Consider the following 19,044-nt stretch of genomic DNA (forward strand, 5'->3'; position numbering starts at 1 on the left):
AGAACAGATCGAAAGTCCATAAAAAGAACTAAACAAAATGGAGATAAGCAATCTATCAGATGCAGAGTTCAAAACATTGGTTATAAGGATGCTTAATGAGATCAACGGAACAGAATAGAGAGTCCAGAAGTAAACCCATGTCTCTATGGTCAACTAATATTTGAAATAGGGGGAAGGAGCATAAAATGGAGTGAAAATAGCCTCTTCAGTATATGGTGTTGGGAGATCTAGACAGCTACATGCAAAAAAAATGAAACTAGACCACCAACTTACCCCATATACTAGAATAAACTCAAGATGGACAAGATTTAAATATAAGTCATGACACCATAAAGGTCCTAGAGGAAAACATAGGCAGTAAAGTTTCAGATATTCCATGCTGCAATATTTTGCTGAAATATCTCCTAGGGCAAGAGATATAAAGGAAAGAATAAACAAATAGGAGTACATCAAATTAAAAAGCTTCTGCATGGCTAAAGAAAACATCAGCAAAGTGAAAATGGAACCAACAGTATGGGAAAACATATTTGCCAATGATACCTCTGACAAGGGTTTGATCTCCAAAATATATAAAGAATTCCCACAACTCAACACCAGGGAAAGAAAAAACCCAATTAAAAAATGGGCAAAGGAGCTGAACAGACACTTCTCCAAGGAGGACATACAGAGAGCCCAGATATACATGAAAGGATGCTCAGCATCACTAGCCATCAGAGAGATGAAAATTAAAACCACAATGAGACACCATTTTACACCAGTCGGAATAGCCAACATAGACAAATCAACAAACAACAAGTGCTGGTGAGGATGTGGAGAAAAGAGAACCCTAGTGCACTGTTGGCGGGAATGCAGACTGGTGCGACCACTGTGGAAAACAGTATGAAATTTCCTCAAAAAACTAAAAATAGAATTGCCTTTTGATCCGGTGATCATACTGCTGGGATTATAGCCTAAGAACCTGAAACAGTAAGTCAAAAGAACTTATGCATCCCTATGTTCATAGCAGCATTATTTACAATAGCCAAGTGCTGGAAACAGCCTAAGTGCCTATCAGTAAATGAGTGGATCAAAAAGCTAGTACATTTACACAATGGAATAATATGCAGCCGAGAGAAAGGAGGAACTCCCACGCTTCATGACACATGGAAGGAACTGTAGAGTATTATGCTAAGTAAAATAAGCCAGGTGGCAAAAAACAAATACCATATGATCTCACCTGTAAGTGGAAATTAATGAACAAAACAAACAAATGAGTAAAATAGAACCAGAGACATGGAAATAAAGAAAAAAAATGATAGTGACCAGAATTTCAGGGCTTCTTTCTTTCTTTCTTTTTTTCTTATCACAAAAAAAATCTCATAATATTTTAAGTAAATTTACAATTTTGTGTTGGGCTGTACTCACAGCCATCCTGGGCTGCATGCGGCCTGTGGGCCACAGGCTGGACACCCCTGGTGAGAAGGTTAGTTCTTTATCAGGGTCTTGTCTTAGACTCAAGAGGCCACTCTGAGCTTAGATCCAGCCTTCTCTGAATTTCTGCTGTTCTTAAAATTGGGGGCTGTACCAGGCCTTCCTTACTGTTGCCTTCCACGTGCAGTTGGTAATTAACATACTTATGACTGTCATGTACTTTTTAACACATTAGTGAGCTTAGATATAGCCACCTAAATACACAGTTTTTATCCTTACTATTTTCTCCTTTGTGAATGCTAGACAATTGTATCAGGTGGTATACCCCTTCCCCTATATCTCATTCAGGTGAATGTTTTTGCAACTGTACTTTATTAGCATCCCAGGTACTGTCAATATTTTGCTCGTGATCATCTGGCTAGACAATGATCCAACTCAGAACTCTATGCTTAGGGCTGGCTTGCTATGACAATTATGTGCTGGATTCCCTAAAAATAAAGCCTGAGATAAAGCCTCTTAAGTAAGTGATTTATTGTGAGAATTCTCTGAGGAGGAGGAGGGTAAGGGAAGCAAGGTACCATGGAGGGGAAAGCCAAGCAAGGATGTGCTCATAGCTGGACAATAGCGCTAGCCTGATTCCCTGGGGAGCACGGGAACATGAATTGCGGCACATGGTTGGTTCAGTGTTGGGGCTGGAATTCCAAACCCAGGCTAAAAAGATGTAATGTTCAGGTGACTCTGGCTCCATTTGGCCCAAAGCAATACATTTGAGAGAGGTGGCACCGGCAGCAAACCCTCACAGCAGGAGGGGGATAAGAAATCTGCCTGAAAGTGGGACTTTTCAGGGTACCAACAGCATCCACTACACCGGTGACCTGTTCTAATTTGTTTCTTGAATAGCAAAGACTGCTTTGAAATTCTTATCAAATCCTTCCTTTATTAGTTCTGAGTTGTGGAACTGAAAAAGAAAGAAACAAAGATAACGATACTCATTATCACTGTCATTAGATGCCATGCCATTGAAATGATCATGATTGTTGTCTTAAACACCCACGTTACATTAATCAGTTTAAGTTTAAAAACACAGGCGGCTAAGAGTAACTTTTGTTTTTTAAGAGCGTGATTACTTTTTGTTGACTAGACAGAAATGGGAAAGGACTACTACACCTGAGGACTCTTACTCTTTAGGTTTGGCTTGTTTCTTTTACTGAGAATTAGAAAAGTAAGCTAAGATCTTAGTAGAAATCAAATATCACAGATGTCTAAGTACCACTAGGGACGTTCCTTTTACGTTGTCACTTCTATTCCCCTTGGGTGACCCCTGTTACCTATATGGCCCATTCTCTGTAGTTTGGGATTTCTGAGAGGTCTGACTAAGTGTATTTGGGGAGAGACAAGAACGACACAACTTTAGGATGCACTCTTCTCCTGGGTTGGAGCCCAGAAGATGCGACTGTTTTCAGTGGGCACCTGTCACCTTTGAGGAGAAGAACGAGCTCTCAGGTTTCTAAGTTGGGCTGCAGGGACAGCTCCTGACTCGTTACTCAATCTGGGGAGCTTAAATTCTGAATTTTAAAAGTCACTCACTTCTTGAACCCTTGCTTGTACAGGCACATCATAAAAGATGAGGGAAACTAACATTTCCCAGCACCCGGAAATGAGGGCAGAGTGACTCAGAGAAAGAAAATGAAATGGAAGCAGGGAGACCCACTTACCTTGGGGTCCTGAAAGAAGAGGTCCGTGTCCTGCACAAAACCTTTCACCTTGGTGTAGCCTCCCTCATTCAGACGCTTCTTGATTTTGTCCAACATCCTAAGTCTCTCTAGGCATTGAGAAGCCTTTTCAACCTTGTGAAAAATATATCAATAGGAATCAATAGGAGAGTTGCTGACACAGTGCAATGGCTGCCTTCTGCGGATTCCCATCAAACCAGCAGAAATCCAAGGTGCAGATAAAGGCAGCCCGTGCTCTCCCTCCCGGGGGCTCCAGACCACAAATCCCAGAAGAGCCCATGTCAAGGTCAGGTAGCATCATGGAGGACTGTCAGCATGCTTTACTGTTGTTACTCACATAATTTTCATGTGGGATTTTCAGGAAAACGTCACTCTCTAAAGGGTCATAGATGTTTAGGAGGAGGAACTCACATTTCTGCAAAAGAAAGAGGCTGTGTATGAAAAACAGCTTGGAGAGAATGAGCCCAGAGTCATGCCCAGACACACCCTTGCCCATACCAGTCTTCTGGAACTTTCCCCAAACTGATAGTGCGCTAGGGCACTAACATGTAACGACTGAGTTTTCATTTCACTGTGAACAGGTTCTGGTGAGTTTTCAGCGTGGCTGAGGTGTGGTCCGAGGAACAGGCACTGTGTGGCACCTTCCCCCTTGCCTTGTGACTGACTGACTTCTCACATGTGAGCAGAAAGGAAAAGACTTGGGGTTTGAATCCAACTCACCAACTTCTCCTCAGGACCCATCTCCCTCTCCTGGACCTCAGATTCCTTGTAACGCTGCTGACTTCTTGAAGAATTTTCTATTGTGCAGAAGGTACATATCCAACTGCTCCTGAGAGGTCAGATACGAGTGAGCAGGGAAAAGCCCAGAAACAGCCACTGTCACTATAACTGCCACTGTCCTCCTTTCAGGAATGGCTGATGGCACAGCCTGGGGACGAAGGGGACACCTCCCAGGGTCTCCAAGTTTCTCATGTGATGACTTTCCTCCCACAGAGGGTAGCCACAGAGGGTGTGGGTGGAGGGTGGTGTCAGGGTGGGAGGTGGGCTCTCCTCTCCCTGTCTGGGCTGTTGGGAGCCCAAGGAGCCCTGCCCACCAGGCCTGAGTGCCGGAGACTGGATCTTAAACCATGAGGACTTCTGGCCTTTATTAGCTTTCTGAGAGTATGTTAAAATGAGGGAACCTATCCATGTTTCCTGCTTTTTCTGAATAAGCATAGAACACAAAAGGCTGGCATTTCCATTTCTGTGAACAGGAGTCTGTGCTGGGAAAGTTCTGGAAAGGACGGCAGCAATATGAAGGCCAAGGACCCAGCCACAGGCCTCGGTCTCCTGAGGAGAGATGAGGACATTCCCTTCCTGCTGCCTGTGTCACTCAGCAGCTCCCGGGACCATCCTGCTGACCCTCCGGCCCCGCTCTGTCCCCATCAGGTCACAAGGAGGAACCCCACAGGGGGAGTGAGCCTGGCAGGGGGAGGGGACCTAAAGCAGATGGGGCTGCCTCTCACAAACCTCTTAGTGTCCACCGGTGGGAGGTGACAGTTCTCATGAAAGAAGTCCCAACATTTTTCACAGCAGAAGAGCTTCCCTCCATCCTGGCAGATCTTGCATTTGTTTGGGTTTCCTCCCTGGAAGGTAAACAATGTCCACATCCCCACGGGCCCCTGCTGACCAGCGCGGTGGGAATCTGGGACCCTCGGCCTTTGGCGACCTGCAGGGGCTCGTGTGTGTTTCCCCTGAGCTGTGAAGGGGCAGCTTGGGGTGCAGGTTGCAGAGGAAGGATCCCTGGTCTGCAGAGAAGTTCAGGAGGACTGGCCTGTGTGACCAGACCAGAGAAGTTTTTCCTATAGAACCAGAGATCCTAACACAGAAAGACAGGCAGCAAAACAAGAGGATGATTTCATGGGAATCTGAATCATCTTATTACCTTGCAGATAGAACAAGTTTGAAAAAAGCGTTAAGTCCATTTGTCTACACCACAAAGACTAACTTGACTCATGGAAATGTGGTGTGTTGGGAAATTAATAAGATGAAACAAACTTCTAAGAAAACATTGATTGTATTTTCTTGGCTGAAGGTTCCCAATGAGTTGAAGGACATAATAAGGGATCCTGGACTGTGGATTCTGGGCCTGGAGGGCCCCTGGGATGGTGACAGTGCTTTTAGGTTGGAAAGACCATGACACAGACGGCCAGGTGGTGCCCGGGAGGATGGAGCTCTTTGGCTCTGGGAGCCTGAGGAAGGCGCCCCATGACTCAGCTGCGCCTGCGAGGTGTGGAGCCTACACCTCCATGTGGCCAAGGAGTGCGGCACTTGCTGTGTTGCATGGGAAGGTCTCTGCCCCTCCCACCAACCCAATCAACGGAAACTGGATCATTACCAGTCTCAATATGTAGCTTTTAATTACATTTAATTTTATTTGGAGAAGATAAAATTTGACAGTATTTTCAGTTAGTTCTTATAGTGAAATTCCTACTCATTAAACCCAAATAAGTTTGTAGAGCAGATATGAAGATATGCTGTATAATATACAAATACATAAATTTATGACAAAAACCTGGCCTGTGACTGAGCCCTTTGTTAATGAAGAAAACGTGGTGTAAGGACTTATATGAAAGCTCAGTGTCAGGTGCTGTTGTGACATTTGATAACATTGAGGTGGTCTCGGACATTCCTCTCCCCAGTCTGCTCCCCTGGTTAAGGTCCCACAGCTAAACAAAGCTCCTTGTTAAAGGACCACCACTAACCCTGCCCATCCTGGAACATCAGGTTTCAGTTCCCTGTCAGCCATGGAGTCTTGCACACAAGCCAGACACAAACTCCCAAGGAAACCAGGGACTCACACCTACCCTTCCAGCCCCTGGTTGGTTCCTGAGGGCTACCTTGGTGAGGCTTTCATGGCAGGGCTCTGCCCTCCTTTTTCAGTTTGGGTTGTATGTGACTAATAAACACTTGTCAAGCCATCTGTTGAGTGACAGATGCCATAACTTGCCATCCCCCAAACTGTCCAGTGGACAACACTCCCTTATCGATAGGATTTAGAAAAGGTGACTAAAACAGAAAACCACTTTTTAAAAAAATGAAAATCAGCAACTACATATGAATGAGGGAATTTTAGGACCTATATCTCCCCTTGGTTGCTCCCCTGGTTCTGCCTTGTTAGAGAATTGAGATGGCTTGAGAACTGCTTGGGGACTGATCTCTCCCAGATGGAAACATCCTGTCTATCCCATGGTCTGCCGGAGAAATTCCTCCCCTCCTGTGACCGTCTGAAGTGACACAAATGAGATTAGCATGGGGACTGGCCCACCCATTGATGGGTGCTGGGTGGGAGGGAAGTGAGCCATGAGGAGCAGGAGGAGGCAGGGGTGACAGCATCCACCTTCCTCTGTTGTGACCCCTTCTGCTTTTTCCAAACCCGTGTGGTCTGTGCCATGTCTCCCCTGGGGTTACTCCCTCAGCCTCACTGCCGTATCTCCTCCCCTTCTCCTTCTCCTCCTCCAACACTTAGACAGAATCCCTGAGGTTTCTACATTTGGCCATTTGGTCGGGCCCAGACGGTCAAATGCACTGTCAAAGCTGCACTTCCATTGCTATGTCCCCAGCTCCTAGATGTCCAGCCTATCTCCTGCCTTTGTGCACATCCCTGTGCTAACCCAGCATCTGCTCCCGGGCCAATGGCCTGAGCCAGTGTGGTTAGTAATACATGAGGATATTATGAGACGTTGATATGCCTGTAATATCTACCCTAGGAATGATTATTATTAACAGGACTGAGGGCACTCTTGGTGGATCAGTTGCCTCCTCCCCTCCATGGACTCTTGGCTACTGGTCATATGACACAACCCTCTGGGTCGCCATCTGTTGTATAGGAACCGTGCAAATGTCCCAGAGAACTCCACCACCTCCTGCAGCTCTTCTGGGGCACTGCCCTAATGATAAAATGAACCCAAGGTCCTCCATACCCCAATTCTTCTTTCAGAAGGTCACTGCCCTCTCCATTCATCCAAATCCCAAGATGGCACTGGGCTGACTTTTCAGAAGGAACTGACCACTGTGCACTGCACTTGCATTGCTTGTGAATGTTCAGTAGAATGACTTGGCCTCTTTCTCTTCAGGCAGCCTCAGATTTATCTCCACCCAGGGCACAGAGGTCATGGACAAGTGTGATTCCCTGGAAAATGACCTGAGAAATGGTCATGTCACTGTCTGCCTCTCGGGTACCCTAGAATCCCCTGCTCCCAATAATACTTCCATGTAGACAATGAAGTTGAAACAATCTTTGAGTTCAGGGATAGTACTTCAGCCTTCTTTATGGGCGTTGAGCATGTCTTATGCGCTCAATAACTATATGTTTAATGAGTAAATAAATGAGTATTTCACTTAGGAAAAGAGATTACTTGCTACCTTTTTAGCAAATATTAGTATACAAAAAAAAAAGTGTTCCATCTGAGTATTTCATATTATATGACAGCAGCTGTCACCAGGAAGCATAGTGGCTGTCATCAGGAGACAGGAAGTTGTTGTGTGGTGCCAAGGGTGAGACTCAAGTTTCCAGGAACCAGGGGCTCCATCAACAAGAGAAGTTCTGTGAGGTACAGAGGACCCACCAAGGTAGTAATGGGTCCTGAGCTCTGCCACTTTGGGTCATTTTGGTTCTCAATTAAAAAGAACACAAAATATATGGGAAATGGAACCTTGTCACTGGAAAGTGTTGCACCCACAGATAAGGATAGAACATGTGGTTTGGAAGTTGGTAGTTCTTTCAGGTAACCCAGACAAAGTAACTCTAGACACATGGAGAATAGTAAACACAGCTTTTTAAAGTAATCCCTGAGTAAGTCCAACAGTAATTTCTCTTCACTAAACCTAGTGGGTGAAATGTCCCAGTGTCTGGTTGTTTATAAAACCCAGAACATCAGATAATGTAAAGGCCTGGACCTCACACTCCCAGTGTCAGATGAAGTCCCGGTGGCCAGCTCTGTGCACCTAACGCAGAATTCTGTGAAAGTCCTGGGCGGCCATTTCTACCTGAAGTGTGTGAGAACGGCCCCTCCGACCTCCCCCTCCTTCTCAAGTTCTCATTCAGACCCAGTCTTGAAAACACTACCGTTTTGGCCTCAATCTACACGGCACATATTTGTTTGTTGCCCCCACCGCCTTCCTCCACAGAGGGAGAAACCACTTTCACAGATGGAAAGGAGGCCTGCACAGCCCTGAGGTGGAGGGAATGGGGGGCCATCAAAGTAAACCATTTTCCAGGTCAGCACCACACGTAGGCTACATCCGTCTCCCAAGAGCTCCCTCCCCAACAGTACCATCCTCATGAAAATTTTGCCAGTAATTTCTGCTTGAGAAAGAATTCTGTATGTCTCTGTGTATATTTTATTGAAGGACAGAAGAGGATGTAAAAAAATCAGAAAAGAAATATGCTCTTAGTTTCATATCTCATGAAGTAATATATGGTTTCATATATGTCCCAAGATAGACTGTCTACTAGACGGGTTCATCCAGATGATGGGGAGCAAACTTTTGCTTCATCAGATTTCATCGAAGTTAGGAAATAGTAACCTTTATAAAAAAAAAAAAAACAAACCAACCCAAACAAACCAGAGATTGAGTTGAACATGACCATGGGAGCTTATTAAGAAATGCTTTTATGTATCCCATAATCATGCTCGCTTTTACACCTTGGATATCCATACAATATCTGCATCTATAGCTCAAACTCAGCTATGAGGTCTTTTTTGGTGGCTCCTTACCATCCCCGTCTCAGATGGTTTACAATTCATAGATAACCTTACATGCAACCTAATATTCAGTGGAGCAACCCTGAAGGCATGCAAAATAAGTGAATAAAATAAAATAAAATAAAATAAAATAAAATAAAATAAAGGCACAGGAGAGGAGAAGAGGAAACTTAATGATAATACCATGATAGAGAAACCATAAAAAAATGCAGTATATATAAAATCAGTTATGTAATACGAACCTATATAAAGTAATACTCACCTTTTTGTTCCTGCCACATGTTGTTGGAGGTATAGGTAATTTTCCATCCTGAAAGATAAAAATATCTGAGTAAATGGGTAGCCTGTATTTATGCACTGTGAGTATGGTATTGCGACCTCCTTGTAAATATTTCTTCTTGGACATCACACTGCCAGCTCACTGAGAAACCATCTCCCTCTCCTCACCTGAACTTATTCGAGAATTCCTCAAGGGTACCTAGAAAATCATCTTCAGAACAGTTTTCCTTGCTCTGTGCTTTTTCCTAACTTTTGAGAGGTTTTCCTTCAGAATGTCTGGCACCTCTCACCCCCTCCCCATTCCACCAGTGCCACGCACACCTGCCTCCTCACACCAGGGCTATTCCACCGACACACACGGGTCCCACACCTACATAGGGTCAGGCACTCTGGACAATGCTGGGCACACAAAGAAGGACAAACCCTAGAGGGGTCTAGAGAGACAAAGTGAATGCATGGAAGGGTAGGATTAAACAGGGTGAGAAGGGCCTTACTAGTGAGTTCAGGGGGCCTAGGGAAGGGGTGACCAGCCAGGTGAGTCAGGGAACATTCAGGTAGGAGGGACAGGGGAGCTGAGCCTTGCAGGTTGACTACACGTTTCTTGGGCTGAAAGACAGTGAAGTCATTTCAGGGCCCCATGTGGTGTGAGATACTGTTTTAATATGTCATTTCACACCCCAGGAGACTCCCTGGTTCTGCACTGTCTATGTTATGAGTTTAAACTCCTTACTTTCACCTTAAATCCCTCTGCAAACAACCCCAATCGATGGATTATGCTGTGTCACAGGCAGTCCGTCTACCTCAACCTACGGAGTGACGTTTATCATGGTTCTGGTTTTTACACCATTTTTCATGAGTGCCTTCTGCCCTCTTGTTTGACTGTAGATGGTCTTCTTTTTTTCAGATCCTAAAGTTGCCTGCGTACCTGAGTCAGAAGGACCTTTCCCTTTTCCCAAGGCCCTGTATCCACCCGACAGAGCCCCTTTGAGAAATTGATGGGCTCCCTTGTACTGAGGTAGGAGCCTGGGGCACCTCTTAGCAGGAAAAGGTTAGAGTCAGGGGTCTCAGGGCTCCAGCCACAACTCAGCCTATACTGGGTGAGCAAAGAGTAACCTCGTTGTCAACCACAGCAAGGAAAGTCACACCTCCTGCCCCATCACTGAAATACCTCTATCAGCCGTTTTAGGGTTTTTCCACCGCAGGTCAGGCTGATCTTCCAGTTACTTGATTTTTCATAGCCTCCTCTGACTTCAAATTCCCTGAGGGTGAACCAGTTTCCATCTTTACTTCTTATGCACTTCCTTGTGACTCCTATAAGACAGGGGTAAGCTCGTCCTGACACCTCCTTGTCCTCAGAGCTCAGATGTGGCCTCCCACCACTTTGGATCTGCTGCCACCCAATCTGGGTTCCTGATCAACAGCCGGAGAGTTTGGCCTCCCCTTGTATGCTTCAGAGCCCCACAACCCAGCCTGCAAGTCTCCTCTAAAAAACTTCCTGCTTTGGATAAAGTCTCATGTGGGGGCTCTGCCACTCACAATGGCTCGAAGCAATTTTCTTTGAGTTTAATGGCACTATTGAGCCGATATTTTTCCATCCTTGAAATCATGGGTGGCTGATGTTAAGATAATTGTGAAATATTAATAAGTGGAAAATTGGACTTATATACAGAAGATAGTCAATTACTTAACAACATTATTCATTAGAGAAAAAGAAATCAAAACTACACGACACCCCTAGGACGGTCATAATAAAAGAAACAATCTCAGTGTTGGTGAGAATGCAGAGAAATTGAAGCCCTCAGCTTACGCCAGCGGGAACATAAACTGGTGCAATACCGTGGAAAATAGTTTGGTTTTTCTTCTGTAAGTTAAACATAGAATTACCATATAATCCTGCAATTCCACTCTAGAGTATATACCAAAAGAATTATAAAACTATGTTCATTAAAAAAACTTTACACGAAATAGCCTTATTCATGAGAGCTAAAAAATGAGAAAATCAAACTCATAGATAAATGCTATATTGCATATCCATACCAAGAACTAGTACAGTAAGTGGCAATAAAAAAGAATGAGGTATAATATGTAACCTTGAAAACTTCATGCTGAGTGAAAGAACCAGTCACAGAAAGGCAGATGTTACGGGAGTCGATTGATGTGAAATGGTTGAAGAGGCCAATGTAAAGATCAGAAAGTAGCATGGTGGTTGCTCAGGGCGGGCGATGGCTGGGGTGGGAACGGGCATCGACCGCGGAGAGACCAGACGTGGGCTCTGCCTCAGCGGGGGACAGGATGTGCTAACATTAGATGGTGACAATGGTTTTAGAATCTTGTGAATGAACAGAACAAACAAACGAAAACAGTGAATTCTATGCTCTAGATATGAATTGTATATACATGAGTTATATTTCAGTGAAGCTGTTGATAAAAGTTATGATGCAAACATTTATTTATATGGATGTTCTCATAGGCGTATTAAAAATCTGATATAAAGTTCATCATATACATAATAATTAAAAAGCTTTATAATGTTAAAACCACAAAACACTTTGTATTCATTATATGAAGTAACTCTGAGTCATACCAGGAGGCATGTTTGTACCTGTCACCCGTTTCTCAGATGAGAACTTTCAGGCTCGGGAAAGTCCCAGCCTTCACACTGCCGCTCTGGGCAGGGCTGAGGCTGGGACTCAGGGTTTCTGACTCTAAACCCTGTGATCTCCCGACCACACCTGACACCCTGTCCTGGCGGTGATTATCCAGAGGGGACACAGGAGGCGAGCTTGCAGGCGGAGGGCCTCTTCCCTGTTGTATCTGGTTCAAAGTAAAAAGTGCAGCATTTTCCACCCAGAGACGGACGATCCTGCACTTCTCTTTGATTCCTTGGGCTTCCTCATGGGCACTTGCATGTGGGAGTGAGCACTTAATATGCGCCATTGTTTAAAGTGTAAACATATCATCTTAGATTGCCTTTCCTTCTTCTTTCAAGACACAGTGGGGCCTCAACTCCTTGAACGATGGGAAATTCACATGGATAATTCCACTACTTCATGTGATTCCTCTACATAAGTATTACAAATTAAAGTAAACCTTGAAACCTACCTCGTTCCAATTTTCTCTTAATTAAGCTCCCCTCCAGCTCCCCACAGGTCACAGGAAGTATTTCAGCCTCCATATTCACATTATCTTCTTTGTGCTTTCCTGACTCTGAAAGAGAAGATTTTTCATTCTGTCTCATTTCACAACGGCACACATACAACTTTCTCTTGTGTTGAGGTCATTTCCCTAAAGTCATGGGGGTACTTAGGGAACTTTATTCCACAAATCTGCAGTTTCAGAGTCTTGCTTTCAGTGGCATTTTAGATACATAACCACAGAATGCCTACCCTGATTTCACCTCTGAAACCCCCCCAGTCAGAACGCTGTAGCAGAGACATCAGGCGTCCACACGACTGTCTCAGCCCCCTCCCCATGTGGTCACCCCCGGATTCTCAGGTGACAGTGGCACACACAGCTGCTGCCCTGGTAGGAGGGGGCTCTGCAGCGGGGCTATTTCCCTGCTCTCAGGTCGCTGCAGACAAAGTCCAGCCTGTGCAGGCCTCTTCCTGTGTGAGCTCTGACGCAGGGGCAGAGAGGACAGCGATGGGCCGACCTGATGGACACGGTGTCTGCTGCTTGTGTTCGCTGCTTTGCCTCATTCCTCCCCCACAGCAGCTTCCTCCAAAGCTCAGGAAGCTCTAGAACAATCTGCAAATTGCATGGCTCGCTGGACCATTTGCTGTCTGACAATATTATCAGAATATCAGAAGCTACACTCAATGCCCTGACCATCTAACTTTGTGGCATCTCCTCCTGTCCACACACTTCCCTGTTAGGGCTCTTTGGGCACGGAAGGCTGCTGTCCCCACTGAAGGCAGAGAGGGATCAGCTTCTTGCTGCACTGAGATCAGGACCAAAGTTGAGGGGGAGGGGGATTCATGGCGTTATAGAGACCGGTTCTGAAAATTCTGGATTCTGTTCTGACCCTTGCTGGGAATGATGCCTTGTTCTTTCCCCAAAATTCCTTGAATGTACGGTCATCAGAGTGCCCAGAAAATTCAGATTTAATAATGGTTATATGTTTTTCAAAAAGCCTTTGCCCTGCTTATGTCTGAATCTTCTGGATGAAAAGTCCGAGTAGGAGATTATGTAAAGAAACTGAAGTTACAGCCACTGGAATGGCACACACAGGTTTCGTGACAGTGAAGGAAGAGCAAAGATCCAGGCACCTGAAGAGGAAACACCGAGGAGGTATGGGAGGTGGAGAGGCATTAATGACATCTGTCACTCAGAGCTGCCCTGAGTCCTCCTTCCAGAAGGCAACCACCTGGTCCAGGTCTTTCACCACATGGATGCTGAGGGCCACTCAGCATCTGATAGGAGGAAACAGGGGCTGGTGCCAGTACCTGACACCCCATGCAGAGTGACTCTGGACAATGTCCCCACACTGACTCTCAGTCATTCAGTGGTGGGGCATAGTGGTGACAAATGCCATCTGGACACTATGAACAAAGAGGCCAGATTGGAGAGACTTCCTGTCCCCACCTCCTTCCAAACCCCTTCAGCACTGACAGAGCTGAGAGCTGTAAGGATCCCAGCTGGCCAGGGGCCCACCTTACCCCGGCGGCTGTGTTCCCCTTAGGAACCTCAGCAACGGCAAGTGCCTGTCTTTCAGGGTCGCCCTGCGTGCCCTTGGGATTGTACCTCCTGCGTGAAAGCCAGGCCTTCACGTGCCTCTCGTGCAAACATGGTGACTTGCACCATAGGAGTGATTATGGGAGACTTAAAACAACTTTGATTTAGGAAATTTGTTAAATACCGAAGGAAACCAACTGAGCGAGTTTGTTCCTAACCTCCGGTGGTCCCATTAATCATCGTGGCTGGTGGACCGGTGTCCTCATGGGGAAACTGCCAGGACCCGCTGTGTGAGGCCAATTTGTTGGGAGGCAATTGTCCTAGGCTTGCCACGTGCCCAGAGTCTCTTGTCAAGGATGGGTGAGCGGCAAACAGTTTTGGGAGCCAGGATTAATGTAGCCCTCCAGGTCAGAGGGCAAATTTGTTCTCTGACTAGTATGAAACAGAAAATATTCCCCACCTTAGAAATATCCCAGGGTAGTAAAGTCTCCCTCCTCTCCTCAGAGAAGATTTTCTTAAGTTCTAGGGTGATGGTAACATTCTGTCTCTTTATAAAGATTTAGATTTTGTAGGAGAATAATTTAGTCAGAACTGAAAGAAAGGTATAGTTAATACTTGCACATCTCACTGTAAATTTTATCTCAGAAGAAAAGGAGAAGAAATACAAATAATGAAGTCTAGTTAATAATATCCATGTGAAGTGTTTGAAGGAAGCCTACTCTTGTCTGCAACTTTAAAATGTTTCAGACTTGAGGATGGTTAGTGGGTGGACAGGGAAATGGACAGATGGACAGAAATGCGATAGAGCAAGAACAGTGCATGTTAATCATGAATCTCTGTTTAACATAAAATGTCCCAAGTTTTCAGTAATTTAAAAATTTTCATAATTCAGTAGTTGGATAAAGAGATTTTGGCAAGAAAAAAAGCTTATTAAGTAAAAAGAATGAGAGTTATAATACAAGGAGAATGTTAGCTACACAGGAGATTGTAGAAGACAATGGAAAATAAATGTTCACCTACAATTTTTAATCTTGATAAAAAATTGTTTCAAAATAAAGGCCAATTTGTACCTACTGCACTTTGCAAATTTGCAACTTAGACACCCTCACTAAAAAAATCAACACTTTATTCAGGTAGATCAAAGTTTAAACTGGAGAAGAAAACAAGGATGAGTGCATAAAATGATGAAAAATTCATTTATATAAACAGTGACTGCAAATTGGTAACAGTTTCAAAATTCGTAATGAAAGAACTAATAACAAGATGTTAAACTGCAAAGCTTAATGATGGAGATGGGATATTTAATTTAAGGTAATCCACAGTAAAATCCTTGACATCTTTTGAGATTAGGGTATGTTAAAGCGATCACAGAAATTTTATCTTCCATTTCAACACAAATAGAGAAAAAAGGATGGAATGTAGAATTCTTTCTTAATCAAACAGAAAGCAGGAAAGAGACACAGAAACTCAGAGAAAGTGTGGTTAACAAGAATATATACGTTCATATACATCAGGGATCATAGTAAGAGTAACAAATAAAACTTAACTATTGAAATACTAGGGTTATCAGAGAAGATTACAAAAAGCTGTGTCACTATAAGAAGCATAAAACAAAGCTGCATAGGATGGTTTAATGAAAATGGGTAAAAAAATAAACACAAAAGTTAATGTAACAGTATTAGCACCCTGAAAAAGAGATCTGGATGCAAAAAGCATTAATAGGAATGAAGAAGGATACTCTATCGATAAAGAAACAAATCCTTTTAAGTTATAAGGACTATGAAGAGTGTCAAAGTATTTAAAGTAAAACAACAGAACCAGAATGAGAAAGAATTGGCAAAAACTCAATCATTTGGAAAATTTAACACATGTCTATATACGAACCTGATGGATCAAATACAACATAATTTACTGTAGAACCAGTAGATTCAAACAGTGGTTTTGATTAAAAAAAAAAAAAGGTATATACAGGGAGAAGCCAGAGGACAACAAAGAGTTTAAACTGTATATAACACATTTCCAAATATTGATCACCTTAGATTCCAAAGGAACTTTCAACAAATTTTTAAGAGCTAATGAAGTCAATTCTTCATATTGTGTTCCAGGTATTTGTTTTTAATTCCTAATTTATTAACAGAATGTCTGCATTCTTGGAGATGTCGTAGTCCAGACAAAAATACCATAGTTCATAACTTCACTAATAGCTGACAGGACCACCAGATTAAGATTTGATGAGTCAGAAGTGGGAGGAAAGGAGCCACGGTTCATGTAGCCCTCCAGGTCAGAGGGCAAATTTGTTGATGTGTAAGATGTAGGAAAGCTTCTCACAAAAGGATAGACCTCTGAGGGAAGGAAGTTTTTGCTATTCATCATTTCTCTTTTGAATGGCCTAGAGCATGGACAATCATATGATCTTCAAAGTGGCTAAACTGAAAGATTGAAGAAGCTTCCAAATACAAAGGGCCTACATGGCTAAAAGTATTTGGAAAGAGAAAAACAAAATTATAGTCTTAGCATCTGATTTCCGGGCTAATTGTAAAGCTATAGTAATCAAGATTGTGTAGTACTGATGTAAGGATAGATATAGATAAATAGAACAGACAAGGAATTACAGAAATACATCAAGAATCATATGGCCAACTGACTTTCAGAAAGGATGTTGAAGCAATTAATTCAATGTCGAAAGGATAGTTTTTTCAACAAATGATGCTGGGACAATTTCATAACCATATACAAAGAAAAGTTCTTACCTAATGTTGTATGCAAAACTTAAATTGGATCACAGATCTAAATGAAAGCATTAAACCATAAAACTTCTTGAAGAAAACATGGGATCTTGAGTTAGGCAAAGATTTCTTAAGTAGAAACCAAAAATTACAGATTATAAAAGAAAAGACTGTTAAATTAGACTTCATTAAAGATGGAAATTTTGTTCCTCAACAGAGTGTCTAGAAAATGAAAAGGTAAGCCAGAGACTGTAAGACAACCATCAAAGGACTTGAATCCAGAATATATAAATAACTCTTTCACCTAAAAACAAAAATTAAGAGATAACCCAATTAAGTAAGCATAAAAGATTTCAACAGCCTCTTTACCAAATGAGATCTGTGGATGATGGCAAATAAATTACAAGATACTCAGCACAATAAATTGGTAGGGAAATGCAAATAAAAACCACAAGAAAAACATTACAGATACATTAAGGGTGGCTAAAATTAAAAAAATAACAATACCAAGTACTGGTGAATATGCAGAGCAATTGGAACTTTATACACTTTTAGTGTAAATGTAAAAGGGTGCATCATTTTGAAAAGTACTTTGGCAGATTCACAAAGTGTCGAACATGTACTTATGTTCATATCCCCCAGTAGTTCAACTCCTAGCATTTATCAAGAAAAGTTAATAATATGTTTACCTAGATATTTGTATGAATATGTTCCTATAGCTTTTTTGTAATAGTTTTAGACAGGAAGTAGTTCAATACCTATGAACAAATGAATGGGTAAACAATCTTCTGAATAGTCATACAATGAAATAGTTCTCAGCAATAGAAATGGAGTAAATGATGCACACAACAATATCAATGTGTCTCAAAAGTATTACGTTAAGTGAAAAAGAAAATACATAAATAAACTACATATTGTATGAACTCATTTATATGAAATTCCAGAAAAAAACTACATTGATAAAAATAGATCAACTGTTGTCAAGAGCCAGAGGGTGTGAAAAGGGACACCGGTGGACTTTTGTGGATGATGACAATGTTTCATGTCATAATCATGGCGCTGTTTACATGATGACCCACATTTATTAAAGTGATGAATTCTATTGCATATAAGTTGTATCTCAGCAAATCTGACAACAAAAGAAAGACATGCACATAACCATATACATATGGTTTCCTCTATAAAGGAAACCATAAAATTTTGTTGAAGAACAGAAAGGGAACTTGAATAAATGCATAGGTAATTCTCCTTGAAAATGTTTCAATTCTACCCAAATTAATCTTTAAATTTATTGTACTTTAATTACTTTTTATTTTCAGGGTTTATTTTTAAATTACATTTTATTGGTTATGCTATTACATCTCTCCCAATATTTCCCTCTTTGCCCCGCTCCCCCCACCACCCCTCACTCCCTCAGGCAATTCCCACACCATTGTTCACATCCATGGGCCATGTATATACATTCTTTGACTACTACATTTCCTATACTGTACTTTACATCCCCATGGATATTCTGTAACTACTTATTTGTACTTCTTAATCCCCTCATCTCTTCACCTGTTCCTGCCCACCCTCCTCCCACCTGGCAACCGTCAAAATGCTTTCTATATCCATGATTGTATCTCTGCTCTTCTGGTTTGTTTATTTATTGCTATTTTATTGTTCATTGTTTTGATTTTTTAAAAATAAATCCCTTTAACATTTTATATAACAATGGTTTGATGATGATGAACTCCTTTAGTTTTTTTCTTTTCTGGAAAGCTCTTTGTCTGCTCTTTGATTCTAAATGATAACTTTTCTGCGTAGAGCAATCTTGGCTGTAGGTCCCTGTTTCTCATGACTTTGACTATTTCTTGCCAATCTCTTCTAGCCTGCAAAGTTTCTTTTAGGAAATCGCTGGCAGTCTTATGGGAATTCTGTAGGTAACCAACTGCTTTTCTCTTGATGTTTTTGATTCTTTCTTTGCCTTTAACCTATGGCATTTTAATTATGATGTGTCTTGGAGTGGGTCTCTTAAATCCAGCTTGTTGGGGACTCTCTGTGCTTCCTGGACTTGTCTATTTCACTCACCAAATTAGGGAAGTTTATTTCCGTTATTTTTTCAAATAGATTTCCAATTTCTTGCTCTTTCTTTTCTTCTTCTGGCACTGCTATGATGTGAATATTGGAATGCTTGAAGTTTTCCCGAGGCTGCTTACTGTCCTCCATTTTTTGGATTCTTTTTTCTTCTTGTCGTTCTCATTGGTTGTTTTTAGCTTCCTTACGCTACGAATCATTGATTTGATTCTCAGCTTCATCCTTTTTATTATTGATTTCCTGTAAATTGTTCATTATTTCAATTAGTGTAAACTTCATTTCTGACAGGATATTTTTTATGCTGTTGAGGTCCTCACTAAGTTTTTTGAGTATCCTGACAACCAGTGTTTTGAACTCTGCATCTGATAGATTGCTTATCTCCATCTTGTTTGGTTCTTT

The 19,044-nt window shown here is 42.4% G+C and overlaps 1 protein-coding gene across 1 annotated transcript in view; it reads right to left on the reverse strand.

Moving 5' to 3' along the window:
- Positions 1-2,028: 2,028 nt before the first annotated feature.
- Positions 2,029-19,044, reverse strand: part of LOC129069137 (nuclear body protein SP140-like protein) — a 43,210-nt gene continuing 26,194 nt past the window's right edge. The window contains exons 10-17 of the mRNA XM_054571660.1: positions 12,272-12,376; positions 10,338-10,480; positions 9,153-9,200; positions 4,653-4,768; positions 3,864-3,972; positions 3,481-3,558; positions 3,126-3,257; positions 2,029-2,368 (exon numbers count right to left, since the gene is read on the reverse strand). Of these exons, the coding sequence (XP_054427635.1) occupies positions 2,291-2,368; positions 3,126-3,257; positions 3,481-3,558; positions 3,864-3,972; positions 4,653-4,768; positions 9,153-9,200; positions 10,338-10,480; positions 12,272-12,376 (809 nt within the window). The 3' untranslated portion in view covers positions 2,029-2,290. The remainder of the gene's footprint in view (positions 2,369-3,125; positions 3,258-3,480; positions 3,559-3,863; positions 3,973-4,652; positions 4,769-9,152; positions 9,201-10,337; positions 10,481-12,271; positions 12,377-19,044) is intronic.

This window comes from Pteronotus mesoamericanus, unplaced genomic scaffold, assembly GCF_021234165.1.
Source record: "Pteronotus mesoamericanus isolate MK-2021 breed Mesoamerican mustached bat unplaced genomic scaffold, CSHL_Meso_final contig_1018, whole genome shotgun sequence".
In the NCBI taxonomy this organism is placed as follows: domain Eukaryota; kingdom Metazoa; phylum Chordata; class Mammalia; order Chiroptera; family Mormoopidae; genus Pteronotus; species Pteronotus mesoamericanus.